Genomic DNA, 24936 nt, shown 5'->3' on the forward strand with positions numbered 1-24936 from the left:
CTGTCCATTAATGGTTAATATGTTTAGATGCACGCGTGTTGTTGGCCTAATTTGAGATATACAGTACACACCATTAAATATTGTATGAACTTGAAATTGACAGCGCGCCCAATCATGGTCTGCCAAGTAGATGGTATTAACTAATGCTACGGATATTCTAGCCATTTCCTTGTGGAATTCGTCAATTAACACATCGATAGATAGTAGGTAACTGCGCCAAATACCTAAAGGTATTATTATAATGTGTAGGTAAGTAAAGCCCCTTTGCACGATAACAGCAAGCTTTTTTTTACAAAGGCCATGCTACAAGCATATAGTCAATGCTGCTTTTGTGTGATATAACGCTTAATTTAAATTTTGCTAAAAGATCCTCATCTACGAAAATGAAACACGTACTCATTTGTAACAAATTGCTAAAACACATTCTGGAAAAGTAATCAAGTGAAATGTCAGTTCCTAAAACAGGAATGAATCCAATGTCACCGCCAGCGCACCGCTTAATCAGGGCTGGACTGCCCGCCCTATATTTGCGTATGCAAAGAGACTCCAGCCGCATTAGCTATGCCATATAGCCAACGTAGCGTGCAGCGATTGGGCAAACACATATCTGCATTATAAACAGCGTTCGGGTGCACAAACGCGCAATGTGGTCGGCCTTTACCGGCGCTCGACTAATCAACGAGCTGACCTTCCGCCGAACAAATGCCATACCACACTCTACTACCACTGCTTTCCTGAATGAATAAATTAGTTATCCGTTAACGTGATTGTGTACCGATTAATCATTCGTTTACTTATGTACACATGAATATGTAAAGAATGCACGCACGGAGGAAACAGCGTCTTTCCACAGAAAGTATTATCGTGATTGATATTTTCTTACTTATTGGGTCAATGTGTTAGTGAAACTTCATGTTTAATAAAGCGGAAAAGATCACAAACATCATACGTTCTAACAGTATCAGTGTATGCATGTGCAGTGAATCGATTAAAGCTTTCTACTTTCCACCTTCATACACACTGCACATTGATGGAAAATCTGAACGTATCGCTTTGAATCCTTTCCACTAGAGTGATTGAAAGAAAGCGGATTATTATTTTCACTAATAAATATATTCAATAGTTTAAATTACTTACTCCGCATTGATATGTGTAAAATATGTGCGTATACATATTGGTCCATATTATTGCAATATTTTTTGCAATTATCAGTAGGTATATTATATTATATACCAAGTAAACTAAAGATGCATTTTGCATCCATCGATATAATCATGAGATTAGAGATAATTGCATTAATTTTGAATAAAACTACCGGTACAGTTTCATGTTAATTCTTCTTAAATTTATTTATAAATTAATTTACATTTAAATACACCTAGAACCGCCGTCACAAATAAATAAATTACAATAAATTATTTATACTGACATAGACTTTGAGAACAAATGTAGACAACGGATTTATCTAAGCAGTGTCCAAAACTTAGACGGTACTTTGGTTTGAGGTTATTTGTATAGATTTATCTTCAACACTATGATGAGAACATGAGTGAGACCAATTTCTGGACCGGCTTCTTCTCAGTCTATTACCAGTCAAGATCCTCTTCTTTAGATTTCACAGGCCTCACCACATAAAGATTGCGCCTTCGAATTAAAGACTAGAATTAAAGAAAACTGGAATAAATAAATAATTTTAGAATTGTATTATGTTAACCAATAATATAAATAAAATTAAAAAGACTACTTTTTATTTAACAACAATTTAATTATTATTGTTAAGCTGGTTTATTACTAGATACGCTACGTAATAATTTATATATATTTCAAGTGATGATTTTACCTATGATGTCCATCGGCATGTACTTGGAAAGTAGTTTCTCCTGTGGTTCCATCGTGACTGAAGAGTTTTTTCAGAGCAATAATTCCAGCAATCGTTAATGCTACTTTACTAGCAATGAGGGCTTTTCCAGCAATTGCAGCCAAGGTCTTCAGAGCCATACCTCCTACTATGCTAACAGTTGTAAAAATACCGAGCAATAGGTATGGCAGGACCTTTTTCCCTAGTCAAAAGAAAATATTCATGATTAATCAGTCAATAACAAATTCAATTATTTTATTAATGAATACATACCTCTACCTCTTCCTTCGGAAGCTAAGTCCATGGATATGGTATGAGTGCTAAGCAGTTGCTCGAACTTTGCTCGTAGCATGTTATTGAGTTTTTCTTCGGTAGTCATCCCAGGTAGGAAGCGAGGCTCGGCTGACGCCACTGGCGCATCAGACTGTTTCACCAATGTCAAACCGTCAGCAAGCTGTACGTTTTCCTGTAGAACACAATTATATATTAGATATGGATTTCACTTTACACTTAAATTTCACTATTTCACTTTCGTCACCTGCTCTACGGCTCTCGTAAGTGCATTTAAAGCCTTGCCCTTGAGGCATGTGGTCAAATGTTTTTGCGCACTGCAATCGTCGTAAACTTTTTGTAGAACCGCGAACTCCGCTGTGGGCCACCATGAGGTTTCATCAGCTCTACCACTGTCAATTTCATTCCGTGCATAGTCCTCAACATCCATCCTCCGAGATCTTCTCGGTCCGTGAACATGGCCGGAGACAACGATAACACAAATAAATAATGTTAAAGGTATCCGTAAAATCGAACACATTTTTCTTTCTGATTAGGCACACTACACTAAAAACTAAAAATTGACGCAAACGAGGGTGGTCTAACAACGACTGACCGTGGAAGCAGTGGCAGCGACTTTATAACGGCAGGCACCTCGTCGACGAGCATCACCGAACATCCGCTATTCCGCACCAGTTCTCCTGCACGCGTACTTACGTAACTGAACTTGAAAATGGTTGAGAACAATTTTCCAAGCCAATTTCTCCAATAAAATGTACTACAAAAAGCAATACTTACATGCGTTTTAACAGTCTTGTGTGCGTTCAGCAGCAATGTTAATGTGTGTGTTACTTTGTAATTACACTTTATTTGCGTGCACATGAGATTTTGCTGGCCCCACTTTTTAGTACGGCATGATTGTTTTCAGTCCATATTTTCATTAGTTCTCTAACGCATTGTCGTAGAGTTTAAATTTCGTTTGCGTGATTACTTTGGCAACATGCGTCTACATGGCGTGGCTCAGGATGTTTATTGAAATAAGGAAATAACATGTATTCACGATTAAAGGAAAGTAAAAGCAATACCAGACCGTGTCGGTGCAATAAGTATATAACATACATATGAACACTTATCATATAATCGTCATCATTATATTTCGCAATTTAATGAAATCATTAAAGCATATCATCGCATAGATATCTAATAATAGAATTATAATACATTATACGATATTTTAATAATAATATTTTATAAGCTAGCTTTTAAAAGTTTTATTAGAATTAAATAAACGACAGTTAATAGGTAGATTACATAGCTTTTAAAGAAATTAAGTTGCCTTTTTTTATTTAACATAGCGGATGAGAACAAACACGAAGCATAATCGGTATTAAAAGAAAATATGTAATTTCATATTCTGATTAGTTCCTAACAGCAGATAAGTATTGTAGTTTCATGAATTCATTATTTTTAGTATTAATTGTTGGTGTGGAATTAAAGCAACAAATCGGCTTCTCCCAAGTCTCGTTAGTTGTATATAGGTACTCTTCTTATACTGAAGCTGGGAGATAGTCGAGGACCTAGAGGGCTATCCGAATCACGGATCACCCCCATGTATGTTATGCGATTTTTCGTATTTTCGGAGTTATATCGTTTTTTTTTTTCAATTTTTTACCTATCGCCGAGTACCTACCATGAGATTTTGATGTATTGCGGAAAATGCTTGATTTTTAAAGTGAAAACTTCTTTAGCGGCGTCGAGCACTTCTGTAATGGGTATAAAATCTTAAACTCGCGTCAGGACACATGACGATCGAAAAAGCGTAAGATGGATACCATTCCAAAATATCAAACATGCTCAACGTTAAGACGATACACAAAAAAAAATCTACTGCTTGGCGGGCGGAGTCTAATAGCTCGCTATCGCGAACGCGGGTGTGCGCGAAGTCATTCTTGCAAACTCGCCGCGCTGCCGCTAGCCGACTCGGGACAAACATGTATGGAGTCGTCATACAGTTATAATATTCTTATACATATATTTAATTGTTGATTTATTGGTTTTATTTTCTTGCTTATAAACAAATAATCTTCTTTTTAACAACTACTTAGACATTATTAATAATTATTATAATTTAGTACCTAATGTTTACTTTATTACAAAATAATACAGGTTATAATAGGTGCGGTCGGAATGATATTTTTTTAAATAAAAAAATTGTTTTAAAAAAAACACAAAATATATTGACGCATGTATTTATTTTTTGCACTCTATTATAATTGTAATTATTCATTACAAATAATCAAAATAAAATAGCCAGAACAAAGTTAGGCCCTGGTAGGGTAGGTAGGCAGGTACAGCAATGTGAGACGAACACTGGCTTATTTATACCAATAATAATGTATTATAAACATTAAATCAAGTTTACTTTCTAACAACAAAAATACATAATATTAGCTAATGTCAAAGCAAATCAACCAATCATCCCACAAAAATGAAATGTGCACACAAATATTCATCCAAATCGGTTCATGTCATTAGGAGGAGTGACTGCAGCGCCATCTTCCGGGCCCAATTGTGTTTCCAGATCACCCAGGAACTCAATTTAATATACTTACACAAAATTTTTCGAAATGAAAACTCACATTACTATGTAAATATGAATATAAACCTGTTTTATTACTAAGCAATTTCCCGCACAGGTGTAGTAAGTATAAATGAAATAAATATCAACATCAAATTCTTTATACAACATACTTATCTACCACCTTCTAAGAAATGTAATTCTTTAAATTATTTCGTATTTTTTTTAAATATAATACTACTCCAATGAGCTCCTGTTCCATATTATGTCCGCCATACTTCCACTAAGTTCACCATGATTTTTTATTTCTTTGCAATTTGTTGCTTTTTGCTAAAAATGGAATCATGCGATAAAACCAGTAGAGCTTTGATAACATACATTTTTGACTGAATAAAGGTACTTACGAAGGAGTGGATTCACATTGTGAACAATCAGTGGGTTTATTTTCCTTCTGGATTCCGGATTTCTGAACAGATTATTTATGCTATAAATGAAAAAATCTTACACATTCGTTATGTACTTAAAACAGGGGTACATATCAAACATCGTCTATAATACAATTATCATCAAATTTAAAATAAAACCAACTTACTTCATTAATTTGTTCCAATTGTAAGCATTCTTTTTCCTCCAACCTTTATGTTTCTTCTTCTTATTTTCTTTATTGTCCCCATTTGTCTCATTTTGTCTTATCGTGTTGTCACCCTTTTTTACGATTGCGCGAGCGACACAAGTTCCCCGTGTGACGGCCGTAGCGGGAATGACTCGTGCAGCGATCGGGGTAGGAAGGTACAGGGCGGCTCTCGCTATATTGGCTGGTCGCGCGCTAATTTCAAGTATTTCTTGTTTATTTCAAAACCATCGCATATTTCAAAATTCTAACACGGTAGACGTATAGGTTGTATATTTTATAGTTAATATCCAAAAAGTCGTAACTTTACGTTTGTTATTTTGAAGATGCCAGAGATTAAAAAAAAAATAACAATGATAACTTTGTATTTTTTTTCTATCGAGAAAATATCATGGAATCATGTTTCTAAAACGGTAGACGTATTGTGTTACTATTGAACTTTCTTGTCAAGAATTTTCATCACGACAACTTTAATAATATAAAAATTACGAAGGTTTGAAAAGGGCCGTAAATGTTAGAAAAATTAATTCATCACCTTAATAATCAAGTTTTCACTTCTGCCGGCACTCCCGGAGTGTAACCCGTCTATTTTTGGTGCTAAGCTGAAAGATAGGCCAATTCAGTATGGTAACATTTACTATCGTTAAATTTTTAAATGAAATAAAAAAAAATAATTTAATGCCAAGAAAGATAAAATTACCCTGTATGATGTATCACAACTTCAAGGGCCTGTAAAAAAATAAAATCACAAAAAAAATCCGTTTGCCTTTTAAAAACTTGCTCTATCTTTCGGGTAGCTACTCTGAAAATTTCATTTTATTGATACTTGGGTTAGATATAAATAGTGTAACTAGCAAGGCATTCTTCTATAATATATAATTATATAGATTTTATATTTATGCCACATATTATTGTTCAAAGAGAATACTAGTATAAAGCAATTTTGTTTGAAATTATCAAATTAAACACTTTTGTTGATGAACGTACCTACATGTATACTTATAATAAAGTACGTTGGTCTTATGGAGAAGTCAAATTATAGGAATACCTATTATCAAACAAACAATATTGGTCACATACCTACCTAAAATTATATATAAAAATAAAAAATTGTATAAATATATTAATGGCTTTCATTTGGGTGACTATAGTACGATTATACCTACTGAGCTTATAAGAGCTTTTATGATGTATATACACGCGATACAAATCTTTATAATGTGCTGATAAGGTGCTGATCATATTAGATCGTAAACCATCGTTAAGAAAAGATTTTGACTTAGACCCCACGGGGATAAAATAGGGGATAAAATTTTATATCATGAAAATTGATTTCGACCACGCAGGCAAAGCTGTGGACATCAGCTTTTTACAGAAGAGAAAGAAGAAGAACATAAACATACCTACATATTTAATCAATATCTATTTAATAGGTAATAGCACTCACGTAGTTTTAAGAATAAATTTGACATTTATGATAGTTAGGCATAACCAAGGGCATAACCCGGTCAAATTAGACATTTAAAAAAAAATCCGACATTGTAATGGACATAGTTCCAAATTTTGGTGGGGAGCTGGGGTGTACCATAAAGTTTTAGTTTTTAAAGTCCTCATCGATCCTATGTGTGCAACAAAACATACTCGGGGTCAAAGGTCAAAATTTGATTTTTATTGTTTTCGAAAATGGTAAATTTTATAAAAAAAATATGTCCCTTCCTTCCCATTTTGCTTATGGAAGGCAGAGTTTAGGAGAACCACCTCATATGGAAAAAAGCTTGAAAAATCCAGAATGGCTCTAGATCTAGAATATACCTACACAGAGTATGATATTAATTGAGCAGTTGTTTAAACTGATTGAAGTATGCCGAGTTAAGACATTTAAAATACGTCTTAGTCTACCGGGCTGTTACCGCAATAATAGGCATGACGACAGTATCCATAAATGATCGAATTAGTGTTTGTAAGGGAAAATATATAATAAATAAATTAAATTTAATAGTGACTTAGAAATATTAAAAACATTAAGATTAATGAGATTATCAATAAAATAAAACATTGAAATTCTGCATTCGGCCATTTTGACTGAAACACGCGTGACGTCACGTCTATGTAAACAACTTCGCGTCAGGTGCATTTTGTTGTTATGAATATTTTGAGAATACGCATTTTTATTTATTTTCTATTTTTTCACGTATGCTTTATCGACTCAGAACATAAATATAATTGCGAATTCACGAATATGTGGTTCGGGTTTCTCTGCGTCAAATTTATACAATCATTATTCCTTTCATATTATTTTCTCGCTTTAAACAATTACAAACACTTTTTTTGGGTATTATTTTTATGTAGATTCACATTGCAATACTGCACACCACTTATAAACTTTGAAATTAGATTCTATAACACTTAATAATTAAATATTATTACGTGTTTACGTAAGAGTGACGTCACGCCTACGCCATGACACCTGTGAGCTGTTTTGGCACAGTTAATAAATATTTATTGAAAAATGGCTTTTATCTTCGTTAAATTTAAGTATATTAGCGAAATATAGGGTTTTTCTTGTTTAATAAACGTATACACACATTATGGAAGCGGTTTTGAAAATCTTTCGTCATGCCTATTTATGGCATTAAATTACCGTCTAAATTTCTGCATGAACTGGTGTGGTTACACTAGAGTTTACCTAGATATGCCGGTAATTATTGGCATTTACCGCAGCAAAAAATATTAGTTACTTAATATATAATATGGTTTCTGTAATAATTCATCAAGGATTCTTTTTTCTTTTTCAAATTAGATGATTTGAAAAAGAAAAAAGAATCCTTGGAAATGATAAATTTTGTTTGATCTGACATAAAAATCGATGTATAGTAGGTACACTGCGATTTTTATAGTTCTTCTGTCGGGTATCCCAAAGAGACGGTTCGGATTAGAATATAATTCCAAAAATTCGAGCGCCATCGAGCGCTTTTTCATTTGACCACTCCATGTCGATACGTGCGTCGCCGGTGAGCTCATATTGCACACTGGACAAACGGTAGTGTGGCCGCATACGCAATAACCACTCAAGTGCGGGAGCCATTTTGCAAAAATCGGGTCTTGTGCGAAACCGGCTCCCGGTGCCGCCGCAGTTGAGGTTTTTGGCGGTCCAATATTTTTTTAAAGTCGATTATCTCAGATTCCTTTATCAATAGCACATTTGCAAGTATATATGTATATTCATAGATAATAAAATAGTCTATGCCTTGTCAAAACATGGTAACATTTAAATAAATAAAAACAACTTGAGTCAAAGCAAATGTACCCTTGTAATTTTTGTTACATTTTGTCTGCTAATAAAAAATTAAAACAGCTGTTCAGTGAGATTTTAATATTTATTGATCCTTTGTTACACTCTTCTTACGAGAAAATAAAAACATCATACCCTCCCATATACTTTTTTTACACATTCCTTGTTTATTTTTTTGTACAAAAAACTACCTACTCAATGTGTCATGAAAAGTGGGCCACTTAAATCATGTGGTTATGTTGTTATCTTGATTTATAGCTAGCCTGTTCTTTCCTTAACATGTCATATAAGTTAGAAAGAGGAAGGTTATTAGACCGTTTTATAAAGCGAACGCAAAACCCACGACTGTTGATCGACCGGGAGCCGGTCGCAACGCACAAGCCCCTGAATGTGGATCGACCGGCTCCCGGTCGTTCAGCACTTGAGTGGATAATTACTGCGGTAATCATCTTTGATGTACGAAAGAATACCGCCGCCGGAGCTATTGCCTACCGCCATTTGTCATATTGATTGGCATTGTAGAATTGTCCGTATTTAAGCAAAAAGGAACCACCCAGCAAAAACGCACTTCTGAGATATCAAAGGATTTACAAAAACATTTGCAGCTCTGTTAGATGAAGTAAAATTTAAATTTATTTTATTTAAATTCATTGATAAATTACTTATTTAAGTATGTGTATATAAATTTGCTCTGAATATTCTTAAACTTTCTAGATAATTAAGAAAATGTGCATGTGGTTCCTTTTAACATTTATCAATTGATAGGTTTTCTCTTATACAAAAAGGAACCACATACCAGGGATTTAATGATATAAATGAAACTATGTATTTATAATATCGTAATTAAAGTTTTAATTAATAAAATATATAAAATAATACTTATATAGGACGTTTATTTGACGTTATCATCAAATTGGATTTCGAAATCCACCGTGTCTAGTCCATCTATGTGGTCTTCTATTGCATCATCACTAATGAGACCGTTATAAAAACTGTGCATCTTGTGGAATGAGATGTAATATGGACTGAATATCGCTAGAAGGTGAAGAAAGCTTCTCCAGAGGCAGCGACGTATAAGGTTCTTCGTTATCTTCTGTAATAAAAAGAAAAAAAGTTTTAAATCAAAATAATAAAGCCGCGTGGCTTTTATACGTAGGTAGGTATATGGCGACAGCAAAATATTATTAGTTCTTATAAAGCCGTGTCCCTACTAGACGACTAAGTATGTTGTATGTACATGCGCCATGTACAAAAAACTGGCTAAGTGCGAGTCAGACTCGCGCAACGAAGAGTTCCGTACCATTATCTATAAAAACGCCAAAAAAATCACGGCTTATTGTATGGGAGCTTCTTAAATATTTATTAAGCTATTGCATAGCTTCTATCGCGGGCCTTGAGCGCGGGGACCGAATCGAGAAATTCCGTTACGAAAAAACCTCACGCTCTCCACTCCGACGGGCTCGGAGGTGTGGCTTGAAGGCATGCTATGCAATAGCTTTACCGCGGCAGTCCCCGAGTGCCACACGTCTTTTTTTATTCTGTTTTTTAGTATTTGTTGTTACAGCGGCATCAGAAATACATCATATGAAATTTCGACTATCTAACTGTCACGGTTCATGAGACAGAGGGATAGACAGATGGACAGCGGAGTCTTAGTAATAGGGTCTCGTTTTACCCTTTGGGTACGGAACCCTAAAAATCATACGCAACAGTGGCAACCCTAGCAAAAAATTAAATAAACTTGTTAAAATTTTGAATTTCGCAGGCTAGGCCTTGTTCCGGTCAAAACAGTAGCCGCGCGAGTTTTAAAATCAAACAAATAATTATATGCGCTGAATGATGTGGCTGAATGTACTGTACTGAATCTGAATCTAAACGTATTTTACCAAAATAGTAGGTAGGTACCTAGATCATCGACAGTTATTTTTAAAACAGGGTTTAGACTTTAGTAGTTTCATCTCACAATGACAGATGAATCGTAACACAATGATCTCTTAATTCGACTCGCCGCGCCTTCGTGAACAACGACATTGTCGTTAAAATACGTAAATCCACAGAGGATTCCTCTTGTACTTACTTAATGAACTATCTTCTTAAAATCACACCACAATCGGGAATGAATCAAAAGTGGATACAGCGTACCTGCATCTCAGATTCAATAAGTACTTAAATGCATTAAATAAAACTACTTACCCGTTGTATCTTCATTATTATCTTCGGTGTTCGTCTCCAATGCTTTTCTTACCAATTGCTTGCTTATTTATTTATTACTAAACATTTTCAAATTTAATTTTAAAGGTATAATTAACAAAAACAATAGAACTTACTTCGCGGAGGAAAAACACACCGTCACGTATTCGAACTACTTCGCTGAATGTCACCTATATTGACAGATGTTCGACGTTTTACTTAAAAAATTGGAGTTTTGCACTTAAGTAATGAAATACGTTGTTTAAAGATGAGAAGCATTGTAACAAGTCAAGGCATTTGGTTCCATATAGCGATGATGGGTTTCAGAATGTTTTACAATATTTATTTGTGCATAATAGAACCGAGTGCTTGTGGTTTTATTTTGCAATAAAAAATTACAATTAAATTATGTATTTATTTTACGCATAACCATACCACAGAAACCTGGTTCCATTTTGTGTATTAAAAATAATTGTTATTAATAGAAATATGTGTAATGTATAATGGTACCAAGTAGGTGTGGATCTGTTTTGTATAAAATGACATGATAGTAATATCGTTTATTTGTTTGAACAAAGCAGTCCCGTGGTGCTGTGGTTCGGTTTTGCTTAATATGGTATTATTCGTTGTTGCTGGTGGTTCCTTTCTGCTTTTAGTATACCTTGTTTCCAACGTAAAAATCATGTGGTTCTTGTTTGTATAAGAATTTAGACCACTTTTGAATGAGTATTCTTCAATAAAAGTAAAAAACGAAATTTGTCGAGTGGTTCCATTTTGCATAAATACGGACAATTATGGCCATAAGTCGTGGTTACACCTAGGTGTTGTTAAAGTTGTGGCAATAATTATTGGCATATCACGGTAGTGTGGCCGTAGTATTAATGACTACTTCACATGTTTACCTAGTCCAAACTAAGATCGTCAATTATTTAATAAAAAGCGCCTTTTTTAATTTTTCCAGTTGCTAGTTACCCTTATTTAGCAAATTTTAACGGACACTTTTTGACACACAGAGTTCTCCTACTTTTACGGTCTACCCTCTTGGGCACACCCCGGACACTCCATACAAAATAAGTGCAAAATAATTATCGTTTTGACAGTCACACTGTAGAGACTGCAAATGTGTGTGTTAACGCTTTATGGTTGGCACATTTTTGACTAGCGTAAAAAAAAAATCGCGTTTTTCTGATGAAATACATCCGTAAACAGCACAATATCTAACAATTTTCTACGAAAAACGATAATCACAAATCCAAAATAATAAAATTACTATAAGTCAATTTGATTAATGTTGTCAATCTTCGTTGCGTAGAAAAATATGGACCATTTTTAGACTGATGCGACTATTTTTAGTTAGATGACTGCGGGGTGAGGTAAGTGTTCAATTTTGGCGGGAGGCGGAGTGTCCATTCTGTAGCGTTTAGCTACTATTATGTATTCTGTGTCTTGGGTTTGCCAAGTTTTTTTTTTTAATTTTGCCGCTCCTTCGTTGTCTTCTTTAATTGGCCAGTCTCTATTTAATCTGTGTTAACGATTAACGGTTGTCACCTATATTACTTGCTCTGTGGACCTGTGGTTGTCACTTGAAATTTGACAGTTAGCAGTTGACAAATGGAGGTTAGATATCGTGCCACGGTGCTTATTGTTTTTGTAATGAATAATTAATATTAAAAATACCACACTTAACTACTACAGGATATTCTTTTGCTAGTAATTCTAACACGTTACCTACTAAAATCATATAATTTTTACGTATTATATTTTGGTTAGTGTTTTTCTATCAGTGCGTAAATTGCATTAAAATTAATTCTAGTTAAAGCAAGAACCAGATTCAATAAAATAATGACAACTACGGACGATTTATCATTCTACGGTAAAGATCCAGGAGCAACAAGATTTGGAAATTTTATAAATTACTACTCATTCCACAGTGCGAACGAAAGGCTCAAACATTTTCATACATCTATGTTTCCAGAATTACATTTAAATGATACCAATTTGATACTTGATATTGGTTGCAATTCTGGAGAACTCACAATTGAATTTAAAAAATTCTTGGAAAATTTATATCCAGAGTTGAAATTTCAAGTTTTAGCTATAGATATTGATCCAATATTAATCAAAAGGGCCAAATTACATAACCCAGATAACATTTCATTTGTTGCATGTGACATTATGACTGAATGTGGTAAAAATATACTTCAAGATTATTTAAATAAATATAATAAACAAAGTTTTGATGTAACATTTTGTTTTTCCGTTACAATGTGGATTCATATAAACAATGGAGATGAGAAATTCTTAGAATTTTTGAAATATATTAAACTTATTTCAAAATCTATTGTCATTGAGCCACAACCATGGAAATGTTACAGAAACGCGCAAAAAAGAATGAAAAGAGCTGGAGCAAACTTTGATTTATTTAGTTCTCTTAACATAAGAAATGATGTCCTTTCTGCTATAGAAAAAACTGTTACCGATACACACAAGAAAGTTTATGAATCTTTATCATCTCCCTGGAACAGGACAATTCAAAGCTATCACTTACTTGAAAGTAATTTATAGCATAAATTTATGATGTACAACCTAAAACTTCAATTATATTGACTAAATTGAACTGGGCACAGTTTAAAATGTCCATGTTTAAAAAATAATATACAAATTAACATGTACATTCTTCAAATAATACTTATGCTAATCAACTGGACTTCAGAAGATATCAAAAATGAAACAAATTTCAACATTTATATTCTTTAAGTAGGAACTTCTTCAGTGCTGGATTCAAATTCTAATTTCACATCACCACCTAATTCTTCAGTATCCATTTCTGTCTCCTGTGCATTGAGCATGTTCAATGTTACCTGCTAAATAAGAAATATGTATTAAACAATAATAATGTTTTTACAAAAATAAATTATTTTTTCAATTTGAAATTTTATTTTATCTTTGGATATTTTAATGTTAATGCCCCATTGCCCCTCTGTGGACACACATTTGATTGGTGCTATGCAAGATGCAACATGCAACCAAGTAGCCCTTTATTTCATTATATAGTTTCACACTTAATTATTCTTTTAAATACTAAATGTGGGACTATTTAACTGACAAGTATTTGACCATAGCCTGCATGTGGTCTCTCCTTTATATCTTCTATCACATTGAACTATAATTTATAGTGATGGATATATTTTACTGCCAAATTTATTTCAATAGAGCTATTATTTGCAAGATAATATCATAATTATGAATTTATAATGAAAAATGTGCATCAAAATATAGTAATACAATAATAACTATACAACTATATATAACTACTAGCGGTCCGCCCCGGCTTCGCCCGTGGTACATATGAAAAATAGATGTTGGCCGATTCTCAGACTTACCCGATATGCACAGAAAATTTCATGAGAATCGGTCCACCCGTTTCGGAGGAGTATGCAGACTAACATTGTGACACGAGAATTTTATATATAAGATATAGTACTTTAAACTTGCACCCTAATGCATCCAGTAGGTACTTTTTAGAAAACATACAAATCTTTCCTCTTAAATATATAAATATTTCAAGCCAATTTTCACACACAGCACAATCTGATCCCATACTAAGCTTTCGCTTGTATTATGGAAACCAGATGACTGATAACCATACATATATGTATAATATAATTTTAAATAAATACTTATATAAATAATTAACACCCAGACACAGAGAAAACTTCTATGTTCATCATACAAATATTTGCCCCGGGTGGGAATCGAACCTACAACCAGTGGCTTGGGAGGCAGGGTCACTACCAACCAAGCCAACCGGCCAGTCAATTCTGCCTCTTATTATATTGGTATAGATTACCTGGCTTGAACTCCCTGCAGTTGGTAGTCTCTCATCTGCAGCTTTCCGTTTCACTGGTGTTTTGGTTTGGGAACTGTAAATATGATTATTATAATATTTTACTTATTAATTTTCCATAATATTATATTATAGAAATATTAAAATATGATGCTAAGCTACTTAAAAGTAATTACTTGCTGAATAGCAATAGTAAATAATATACACAAATAAAGAACATATAAGAAGGTTCATTTTTGATATGAAATCAATTTCATTAACTAATAACTATTTACAAAATTACTATTATATTAATTATAACTTTGATACTTTATTTATGTATTTACTAATACCACAAAATATGATAAAAGAAATGATTACAAGGCAATTTCCTTTGAATACACAGGAGAAACTGCAGGTAATATTTTAAAATAATGCACAATCTGGCTGTTTTACTGTGGAAGACTTCTATCTTCAAGCAAAAGATATGCATGCATGCATAAATATTAATTATTTTACCTAGTGGTTTGTTCTGCTAGAGGATGTAATAGCATTGTCATTTCAGCAAGTCGGTTAAAAGCTGCACCGGCCTCGGTAAAAATTTCACCCACCTGAAATTAGAGATTAAGAATGTTGGTATTTTACAATGAACCTCTCACATATATTATATTCATTTGATTGTATTAACAAATATACCTTTGCAGCCGAGTTATTCATCTCTGTAATAATGAAATGCAATTAATTATAATGAAAAGATTAAGAAGATAAAATATGATCTTATTAATATCTCTAGTTAAAGTGAATTATCGTTCGTTTGTTTTTTAATTTTCAGAGCAATTTCTATTAGTAACAAAAAACAATGCAGTTTTGTGAATTTTCATCAAAATCACAGATCAAAATATTTACATTTGGCAAATGTATTTGACACAGGTTACACAGGTATTTGACATTATCTAACGTTTCATGACAATTGACATCTACCTATGTCAAAAGTGACGTCCCATATGACGGTGTTGTGTTCATGTTGCTAGCCAAACGCAATAATAATAATCAAATACATATTAGAAAAGCGCGGGAAACTTCGAATGAAGCGGGTGTAATTTTTCTTGGCTGAGTTAAAATAATTAATTTTTATATGATCAGTGGAGTTTGGTTTTGTATATATAGTTTATAATTGTATATATTTTATTAATTGTGTATAGTTAGTGTTTATTTAGGTAAGTTTTTGTATATATTTAATTTATAGTATGTAAAAAGTTAAATTTCGTGAGGTAAGGTTCGGTCTGATTGTTCTATGAACGATCCTCCGGATCCTATTCCCCCGGGACTGGTTACCCCCGGTCCTGAGGTAGCTAGTTACATAACAATCCCAATTGTTACAAATACATGCTTAGATCAGAATTTGGAGAGTACTCCAAAGAAACGACGCTATAGAAAGCATGCAAAAGATTCAAATGAATCAATGATCACTGAAAATATTGATGTTGGTGATAAGCTAAATAGATCTAATGATAATCCTAAATTACATGACTCTGTTGCATTACAAGATAGTCGGTGTGAATATGTACCTTCAGATTCCTTCCCTTATATTGTTCATGTACAGAGAACTGAAACATCACCCGGCGATGGCTCTACTCTGCATCCCATTACTTTTGGAAGGTTTTTAAAGAACAATAACATAAAAAACATTGTGTCTGGTAGCATTAAAAAAATAGGCAGAAACCGTTGCATTGTTTCTTTCACAACAGCACAGGATGCTAATGAGTTCGTCAAAAATAAAAATTTGAGTAGCTTTAATCTTAGTGCAAAAATTCCATCATTCAATATTACCAGAATTGGTATTGTTAAAGGCATTCCATCCGAGTGGTCCCCCGAGGAAGTAAAAGAATATGTGTCCACCCCAGTAGGTTGTGGTAAAATAATTAAGGTCCGAAGGATAAATTATAAAGTTAATGTTAATGGTACTATTTCTTGGAAACCTACACAATCAGTCGTTATAACATTTGACGGACAAGTTCTCCCTGAGCGTGTCTATGTTTGTTATAACTCTTTGCCAGTAAACTTATATATTTTCCCTACTGTCCAATGTTATCAATGTTGTAGATACGGTCACACTAAAAATATATGCCGATCCAAACCTAGGTGTTACAAGTGTGGTCAAGACCACACAGGCGACACTTGTACGGTAGAAGAAGATTGTGCGTCATGCTTATTATGTTCTGGTTTCCATTATGCTTCTAACAAAATCTGTCCTGAGTATAAACGGCAAAAAGATATCAAAATATGTATGGCTCAAAAAAATATTTCTTATGGTGAGGCAAGCAAATTTTACCCACAAATTACAAAATCATATGGCGAGGTATTGATGGCACCCTCTTCTAATTCAACCCCAAACAGAATAAGTGTTAATAATACAAATTCTTCATACAAAAAAACTTTTCATTTAAAACCTAAATTGCCTCCTAAGTCTATAAAGGGTTATGACAAAGTTGCTCATAATGATATTATTAGACAAGCTCAGATTCCTACGCCTGAAAATGGCTGCGGATATCAAGTGGTCCATAATGAAACCGAAACATCTCAGATTATGGATATTATAACTTCTTTAATAAACACTTTATTAAAAAATAAAACTTTAAAACCGTCCAACGTTGCCACTTTGTATAAGTTAATTGATAGCATAAGTAATAATAATGGATTCCAAAATAATACAGTGGAACTGCAGGAGCATAATTCCTAAGAAATCGGATTTAATTCATATTATAAATAAGCATGATCCTATTATAATCGCTCTTAACGAGACTTGGCTAAAACCAAATCTCAATTTTAGAATTCCAGGTTATGTTTGTATTCGTGATGACAGAATTGATGGGTATGGTGGTGCTGCCATACTCATCAAAAAGTCTATACAATTTAAACGTCTAATATTACCAGCGCACAATAATAAATATGTAAATAGTGTTGGCATTAGTTTTAAAAATATTTCAATCATTTCAATTTATATATCGTATAATTCAGAATCAACGTTTAATTATTTACAAAATCTATTAACATCAATTTCTACTCCTTTATTACTGCTTGGTGATTTTAATTCCCAACACCAATATTGGGGAAGTGGTATTACTACTAGTAGTGGTGAGCAACTTTTAGATATTATGGACATGCATAATTTATGTATACTTAACACAGGTGAACCAACACGACGTACGCGAATGAATGAAAATCTGAGTGCGGTAGATCTTTCTCTTTGCTCGCCAGGATTAGCTTCATCCATATCATGGCGTCCTTTAGCATCTTCATTCGGCAGTGATCACTTCCCTCTATTAATGTCAGTTCCTATAGGAAATACTAATAACACAACAAGAAAGCCAAGGTTGAGGTACCAATTGAACAATGCCAATTGGGATAAGTTTAGAGAAAAGGTTGATTTACGTATTATAAATCTTCCTGAAAGTCATGCAGGTAATGAAGAGACGTGCTCTGAACATCTTGCCAAAATATTGATTGAAGTTGCCGATGAAACTTTCCGACATAAATCTACTAAAAGTTTGAAAATTCCTTCCCCACCGTGGTGGGATAATGAATGTAGTGATGCAGTCAAAGAAAGGAAGCGTAAGGAAAGAATTTATGCAGATGACATGTCCGGTATTAATTTTGATAACCTCTCTGAAGCTATTAACTTTACTCGATCACTTCTTAAGAAGAAAAAACAAGAAGGTTGGAAATCTTTTTGTTCGTCACTATCCCCCGAGACTTGTCCAAGTGAAGTGTGGAAAAATATTAGACGTTTCCGATCTGCTTTCAGAGAACAAACATCTGTAATTTCTAAGGATTTAGCTCATAAATTTATGGATAATCTAGCTCCATCTACGGCCCCAGAGTATATTGAAAAACCCTTACCTATTGTCTCCCCTTCAGACCACAATTATAGCTCTGTAATAGGATCTCCATTTCTTTTAGAGGAACTCAAAGGAGTTCTTTCAAATGTTAAAGATTCCGCGCCGGGTATGGACGGGATCCCGTATTCCTTTTTATCTCACCTATCAGAAATTAGTCTTAAATATTATCTGGACCTCATAAATTTAATTATGATTTCTGGGAAAATTCCACGGTCTTGGAAATCTCAAGAAATTATACCTATTTTGAAACCCAATAAATCTTCGAGTGAGGTATCATCATATAGACCAGTGGCTTTATCGTCTGTCCTTTGCAAAATTTCAGAGCATTTAATTAAAAATCGACTGGAGTGGTATTTGGAACATAACAATTTTTTATCGAATAGCCAATTCGGATTCCGTAAGGCGAAAAGCGCCATTGACAACATCTCCATACTTACTTCAGATATCAATATTGCTTTTTCGGATAATCAACATGTTGTTACTGCGTTTGTTGATATTCGCTCAGCATATGACAATGTGGTTATCACCATCCTACAACAGAAACTTATCAGACTTGGTATTCCAGACGTTTTAATTAATTTTATTATTTCTTTATTAGAGGAGAGATGTATTGTTTTAAATATTGATGAATCCGTCCATTTTCAACGTACCACGAGTAAGGGTCTTCCTCAAGGGTCGGTCTTAAGCCCTCTATTATATAATATTTATACGCACGATTTAGCTGATTCATTCAATAATAGCATTAACATTCTTCAGTATGCTGATGATGTTGTATTATACACTATAGATTTTAGTTTAGATTCAGCTTGTAATTTTTTAAATAAAGGTCTGGTCGAGCTTAAGTCTTGGCTAGATAAAAATGGATTAGATGTTTCTGTAGACAAAAGTGTCGCTGTAGTTTTTACGAGATTGCGGATAGTTCCTAGGGTTTATATTAGTTTTAATGGGAAACGGATACCACTCCAAAATCATACAAAATTTTTGGGCGTGTTATTAGATAGCAAAATGGCTGGTACTTATCACGTCGAGTATATATGCTCAAAATGTGAAAATATATTAAACTTGTTAAGGTGTCTTTCCGGAGTTTGGTGGGGTGCCCACCCTTTTTGTATGAAATTGGTGTATAATGCTTTGATTCGTAGTATTCTGGACTACGGAACGTTCTTGTTAGAAAGCGGTAACGTAACGGCACTTAAAAAATTAGATCAAATCCAAGCTAAGGCTCTGCGAATCGTATTAGGTGCAATGAAATCGAGCCCTATTAATGCCCTTCAGGTTGAATGTGGAGATCCTCCACTGAAAATCAGAAGGCAATATTTATCTGATAGGTTTTTGTTCCGTATAGTACAATTCTCCAACCATCCATTAATAGACAAATTAAAAATGTTAAACGATCGGATAAGTACGTCTTCTTTCTGGAAAAATAAGTCAATACCTTGTTTAGTTATAAGTTACCGTAAATTCATTTCAATGTCAACAAGTATTTTTCAGTCGCCAGTTTTACCGCTGTATGCATATAACTTTAAGTGCCTTTTGATCAAACCAATTATAAAATACAATATTGGAATCAATAAGAATGATACGGATTCAAATGCAAACTTTAGGTTTAATGTCGATAGGGAGTGGCGTAATTGGCATCATATTTTCACTGATGCATCTAAATCATCAAATGATAGTTGTGTTGGAGTTGGTATATTTCACGTTCAATATAAGATTACACAAAAGATCAAGCTACCGCCGGAGTCTTCAGTCTTTACTGGAGAGTGCTTTGGGCTCCTAAAAGCATTAGAATATATTAAATTAATGAAACTACCTAAATCTGTAATTTTTTCTGATTCAATGAGTTCTCTGCAATGCTTAGATAAATATTCTTTTTACAATAAACCATTTTACCCTGTTATTTTTCAAATCAAAAATAAGTTACATGAATGCATTAATCTGGGTTACCTGGTAACTTTTGCTTGGATCCCGAGCCATCGTGGAATCCAAGGAAATGATAGGGCTGATAGCTTGGCCAAGGATGCGGTGCAGTGTGGAGATATGTTTCCATACATGAACTATTCTCATGACCTGCTAAACTTACCGAAGCGATATCTCTTTGAAACGTGGAATACGGTTTGGTCAGATACTGGGCAATGTAAGGGAAGGAATTATTATAGAATCCAACCGACAATACCAATAAAGCCTTGGTTTGTTGGTGTTGAAGCCAATAAATTAGTTATATCTTCAATAAGTCGCATGAGAATTGGACATATGTGTATACCTAGTCATTTAGCCAGAATTGGTGTGTTAAATACTGAAGTTTGTGAGTGTGGAGAGGGCGAGGGAAATATAGACCACATATTTTTCTCTTGCTCTCTATACGACCATTCTTCCTTTTATAATTTCTTAATATCCTCAAATGTTCCTCTTCCTACCCGTATGTCCTATCTATTTATGTACCCTAAAAAATATCTGAGTAATATATCTAATTTTATATGTAGCAATAATATCAAATTGTAATGTTAATTAATTTCCATTTAATCTATTTAAGTTATGTAAATAAGTATTATCATAATGTAAGTATGTATTATTATTATTTTTTTTTCCTAAACTCTTTTGATCATCTTGCTATCGTCCTACCCTATTTTCCCGTGTATGGTTTCCCTACCTTTAACTTGACACTGGCAAATGGTTATCTTCTTGCCATAACGAAGAAAAAAAAAATACATATTAATAAACACATTTAAACTAGGCTGTTTACCCTGGCGCAAAAACCGGTCCGAGTAGGAGGGTTTTTCTAAGGGTTTTTCGTTCCAACTTGTCTCTTTCTAACATGGTGAGTGGTGACCATGGCTTAACATAATAAGGGACAAATTTCTTGAAAAGCAACCGGGTAAACGTCCAGTCCATATTATATTAATGATACGCTATACCTATTATAGTTTAACTTATATAAAAATAAATTATTGCACCAATTTTCTGTGGTAAAGTAAGATCGTGATCGGCGATTGTGATTTATATCTTCTTCATCTTTTTCTTTTGGCAACTCATTATGATTTATGTCATATATGATGACACTTGACAGATAATCTGTAATCAAAACACTATCAAAATAAACGTGTACATCTTGGAAGTAATGTAATAAATAAACGTGTTTAATTTGCAAATGCAAATCTAGGAAATATAAAATACTAATTATATAAATACAAAAATTTTTCTCCTACATAGATTCAGTTATAACCTTGCCGTCGTATAACCTTTTTCTTCGCTATGTATTGGCCAAATGATATGTATCCAAATGAAAAATATATACCCAATTTGAGAGACAATCGCTTTATGAATACTCGACCACATGGCAATTTTTTAAATAGAAACGTATCGTATAATAATAATCGCCCTTTTGGAAATCAATCGTTTAGCGATGAATACTGGTGTGAAACATGTGACAGAGGTTTCAGAACCCAACAAATTCTCGAAAACCATAAAAAACAACATCAGGTATTGTTTGATGGCTTTCTTATTTATACCATCATAATTTTATATAGATAACCACAGGAGCTCACACATGAGTTTATTTATTTATTTATATAGTTGTATTTATTATAATCTAGAGCAATTTACTTTAAAAAGAAAACTTAGTTCTTCTAATCTGTGCATGTCAAGTTAGGTTTTTTTAAATGTGTATTTAATTAATAATTTTATATGTACTCTCATTACAGAAATGCAATATAGATGGTTGTCAGTTCATAGCGCATCCTAAAGTTATTATTAAACATGTTCAAATGCAGCATTCAACAGGTTTATATAAAAAGATTGCAAAGCTCAACAATCCAGAAGAAATTGAACGATGGAGAGAAGAAAGGAGGAAAAAATATCCAACTAAATCCAATATTGAAAAGAAAAATTCAGAAATCAAAGAAAAAATTGAAAGAGGTGAAAAAATGGGTATAGGAAGTCGTAAGAAGAATAAAGGTAAGATGGGTCTAATGAAATTAATTTTGAATTCTAATTTGTGCCAATAATCTTAAATTAATATCTTAGACTTTGGAGCAGCTAGCAGTATTATCACTATCAAAAACTGTATGTGTTTAATAAATAAATGAAAACTATCACTAGTATATAATATTATAACTTTCTTCATGCAGCTTCATCTGTATAGTCAATGGGAAATATGTAGTTCCAGGATTTTACCTGCATTGTTTCCATTCCTTTAATAAAACCTCTAGTTCACAATAATAAAATGTGATACCTAATTATTTATTACATGTTTCAGATACGCAACACCAAATGAAAAGGAAGAGACCATTTGACAATCATACTTCTCGAAAACATGATGTAACAAAAACTGACATTCTTGTGAAAACTACTGAAAAACAGTGTGTTCCTAAAAAAATAAGCAAAATTATTTCTGTTGCTGTTGAAGAAAGAAAATTGAAACCCTTTCCAGGTCTTCAGCATCTACTAGATGAAAGTAATGATAAAGAAACAGAACAAGTATTGGCTCCCGATATGATAGAAGAAGATGAATTTGTAATGGATGACAATCATGAAAATACTTTAACATCAGAACCTGTGCTATGTGGCGTCCTTACATCACTGATTAATGATTATGGATCATCTGATGAGGAAGATACCAAAACGGATTCTACAGATCAAGTAGTTAATAAATGTAACCAAAAAACACTAAATAAAAAATTAATACCAGAAGAAAGCACAATTAAAAATGAAGAAAGTCAAAAACATGATAATATTGATGAAGATGACAGTGGACCTGAAGAAGTAAAAGTTGTTAAAGTTGACACAAGCAATAGTATAACAACAGAAGCAAATATCAAACCCCAAAAACAACCCAATAGCAAACAAACTCAGGCTAATAATCATAGTAAAAAAATTGTTAAAAATACATTTAAGCGAAAAATTCCTTCAACTCTTCTGGAAAAGCTATTAAGTAATGAGATTCGCCAAGAAAGGAACATAGTATTGCAGTGTATTAGATATATTGTACAAAATAATTATTTTAAGAAAGAAAATAAAAAATGAAACTGCCTTCACATAGGTTTATTTGTCTACTTGATATTGCTAATCATAATACTTTCGTCACAATGAATAAATCATTATTTTAAATCTTACACAATACACATTTTGGTTTTTTTGCCTGAAGCTAAACCTTTGAAATGTAAAATTAATTTCTATTCATTTTTGTCGTGAAACTTCTTTAGCCGCGTTGAGAGTAAAATTTAAGGTCCCGTAATGCAATACCGTCACGTCATGTAGTAAGGCGACGAATGACCTTTGAATCTTGCCAAAAATGTTTCACTTCTGACATGTGTGCTCGGCACACACATTTTTAAAGCACATGACTAAAAGTAGGTAGGTAGCCGTAGGTGTAGTAGGTTGGTAGAGGCTAGAGCGGATGTAATAAGGTGTAACTGAGGCTACTTTTTATACTAAACATTTCCCACAAGAGCATTTGGATTAAAAGGAAAAATTCGTTTATGTATTTATACCTAACTATAAGCACATGAGTAGAAAGACGGAATTCCGTCTTTCTACTCATGTGCTATAAGCGCAATTTATTTTATCATAATGTATGAGTTACGACGCGCGCGCTAGACAAGAAAACGGACCAAGCTGCCAATTACATGCTTGTTTGAACTTTTTCAATAGGTAGCGTTGATAGGTAGGTATTTAGAGTTGAGACAATTTTCAATAATAGTCGTAGATAAATCAAGTCTATATTATTATAGTAGAGTCCATGGTAGAGCCATTTTAATAGGCAACATTTGACAGTTCAACAAAATTCAACAACGTAACCTAGTAACCACGACATAGAATAACATGATATAGGTAAACCAGAATCTGATGGCAATTAGGGAAATCAAAATTTTGAGTGTGCAACCCTAGGGAAAATGGACTTAACGATCTTGATACTGCGTATTTTTTATTTTGTCCTCATTCTCATTAGTCACATTACACAAGTGGATAATACTGTATTTAATAATGAGATATCCACGTAATATTATGTAGGTACTTATTATATGTATAATATACATATTACTTTTCTAAAGGTAATACATAATATTATGTATATTTACACATACCTCATGCCATCATTATGGCATGTGAAAACATGGACGTAATGATAATGCAGATCAAAACTTATTTACTGTATTAAACGATTGTTTATAATTTTTTATAAAATAAAACAATAATAAAATAAAATCATGTTTATTTTCGTAAGTATTAACACATTATAAAATTGACTTGTACACCTTAGACTTGACAAATAGCCGAATTGGAAACTCCTGTAATGAGTTTTCATAAAATTCTATTTTAATCAACAAACAATATTATAGTTACCTATTTATAACATTTTTAATTTAAAGTATCAAAACGAGTAAGTCTGTTGG

At 33.2% G+C, this 24936-nt stretch overlaps 5 protein-coding genes and 1 long non-coding RNA gene across 8 annotated transcripts; 3 read left to right on the top strand and 3 right to left on the bottom strand.

Moving 5' to 3' along the window:
• Positions 1 to 1318: 1318 nt before the first annotated feature.
• On the bottom strand, positions 1319 to 2754 carry Osi21 (Osiris 21). Of its 2 annotated transcripts, none has more exons than XM_089705175.1 (4): positions 2397 to 2754; positions 2132 to 2324; positions 1841 to 2060; positions 1319 to 1658 (listed from the first exon to the last, which is right to left on the bottom strand). In XM_089705175.1, the coding sequence occupies exons 1-4, from the start codon at positions 2667 to 2669 to the stop codon at positions 1652 to 1654; spliced, it is 693 nt and encodes a 230-aa protein (XP_089561301.1). In that variant the 5' UTR covers positions 2670 to 2754; the 3' UTR covers positions 1319 to 1651. The 2 variants fall into 2 exon arrangements, with proteins under 2 accessions (XP_089561301.1, XP_089561292.1); XM_089705166.1 differs by having other exon boundaries at positions 1319 to 1674.
• Positions 2755 to 4374: 1620 nt separating this feature from the next.
• LOC149490474 (uncharacterized) lies at positions 4375 to 5883 on the bottom strand. The gene is made up of 3 exons (XR_016316862.1): positions 5299 to 5883; positions 5111 to 5172; positions 4375 to 5036 (listed from the first exon to the last, which is right to left on the bottom strand). It is a non-coding gene; the product is annotated as an uncharacterized LOC149490474 (long non-coding RNA).
• A 6778-nt stretch (positions 5884 to 12661) lies between these two features.
• Positions 12662 to 13762, top strand: LOC149490475 (putative RNA methyltransferase CG11342). The gene has a single exon (XM_089705157.1). It carries the CDS (start codon positions 12662 to 12664, stop codon positions 13382 to 13384), a length of 723 nt encoding a protein of 240 aa, XP_089561283.1. The 3' UTR covers positions 13385 to 13762.
• Positions 13222 to 15579, bottom strand: LOC149490476 (uncharacterized). Of its 2 annotated transcripts, none has more exons than XM_089705249.1 (4): positions 15342 to 15579; positions 15165 to 15256; positions 14670 to 14742; positions 13222 to 13680 (listed from the first exon to the last, which is right to left on the bottom strand). In XM_089705249.1, exons 1-4 carry the CDS (start codon positions 15360 to 15362, stop codon positions 13573 to 13575), a joined length of 294 nt encoding a protein of 97 aa, XP_089561375.1. In that variant the 5' UTR covers positions 15363 to 15579; the 3' UTR covers positions 13222 to 13572. The 2 variants fall into 2 exon arrangements, with proteins under 2 accessions (XP_089561375.1, XP_089561366.1); XM_089705240.1 differs by having other exon boundaries at positions 13222 to 13683.
• Positions 15580 to 15939: 360 nt separating this feature from the next.
• On the top strand, positions 15940 to 18173 carry LOC149490477 (uncharacterized). Its single transcript, XM_089710206.1, has one exon. The coding sequence runs from the start codon at positions 15940 to 15942 to the stop codon at positions 17383 to 17385; it is 1446 nt and encodes a 481-aa protein (XP_089566332.1). The 3' UTR covers positions 17386 to 18173.
• A 3415-nt stretch (positions 18174 to 21588) lies between these two features.
• Positions 21589 to 23577, top strand: Nufip (nuclear FMR1 interacting protein 1). Its single transcript, XM_089705067.1, has 3 exons — positions 21589 to 22024; positions 22246 to 22498; positions 22800 to 23577. Exons 1-3 carry the CDS (start codon positions 21797 to 21799, stop codon positions 23564 to 23566), a joined length of 1248 nt encoding a protein of 415 aa, XP_089561193.1. The 5' UTR covers positions 21589 to 21796; the 3' UTR covers positions 23567 to 23577.
• Positions 23578 to 24936: the final 1359 nt, after the last annotated feature.

Source organism: Colias philodice, chromosome 2, assembly GCF_061535455.1.
Source record: "Colias philodice isolate Cphi_HAF_F1 chromosome 2, ilColPhil1 Martin Lab GWU primary, whole genome shotgun sequence".
NCBI lineage: Eukaryota > Metazoa > Arthropoda > Insecta > Lepidoptera > Pieridae > Colias > Colias philodice.

What these genes read in the sequence shown, in the direction of transcription:
- LOC149490476 (XM_089705240.1), bottom strand. Translation starts at nt 15,362, where the DNA reads ATGAATAACTCGGCTGCAAAG. An exon ending in TGAATAACTCGGCTGCAAAG is followed by an intron (nt 15,257 to 15,341) that starts GTATATTTGTTA and finishes CTCTAATTTCAG; the next exon opens with GTGGGTGAAATTTTTACCGA. An exon ending in CTAGCAGAACAAACCACTAG is followed by an intron (nt 14,743 to 15,164) that starts GTAAAATAATTA and finishes TCATATTTACAG; the next exon opens with TTCCCAAACCAAAACACCAG.
- LOC149490477 (XM_089710206.1), top strand. Translation starts at nt 15,940, where the DNA reads ATGAACGATCCTCCGGATCCTATTCCCCCGGGACTGGTTACCCCCGGT.
- Osi21 (XM_089705166.1), bottom strand. Translation starts at nt 2,669, where the DNA reads ATGTGTTCGATTTTACGGATACCTTTAACATTATTTATTTGTGTTATC. An exon ending in TTACGAGAGCCGTAGAGCAG is followed by an intron (nt 2,325 to 2,396) that starts GTGACGAAAGTG and finishes TGTGTTCTACAG; the next exon opens with GAAAACGTACAGCTTGCTGA. An exon ending in TTCCGAAGGAAGAGGTAGAG is followed by an intron (nt 2,061 to 2,131) that starts GTATGTATTCAT and finishes TCTTTTGACTAG; the next exon opens with GGAAAAAGGTCCTGCCATAC.
- Nufip (XM_089705067.1), top strand. Translation starts at nt 21,797, where the DNA reads ATGTATTGGCCAAATGATATGTATCCAAATGAAAAATATATACCCAAT. An exon ending in ACCATAAAAAACAACATCAG is followed by an intron (nt 22,025 to 22,245) that starts GTATTGTTTGAT and finishes CTCTCATTACAG; the next exon opens with AAATGCAATATAGATGGTTG. An exon ending in AAGTCGTAAGAAGAATAAAG is followed by an intron (nt 22,499 to 22,799) that starts GTAAGATGGGTC and finishes TACATGTTTCAG; the next exon opens with ATACGCAACACCAAATGAAA.
- LOC149490475 (XM_089705157.1), top strand. Translation starts at nt 12,662, where the DNA reads ATGACAACTACGGACGATTTATCATTCTACGGTAAAGATCCAGGAGCA.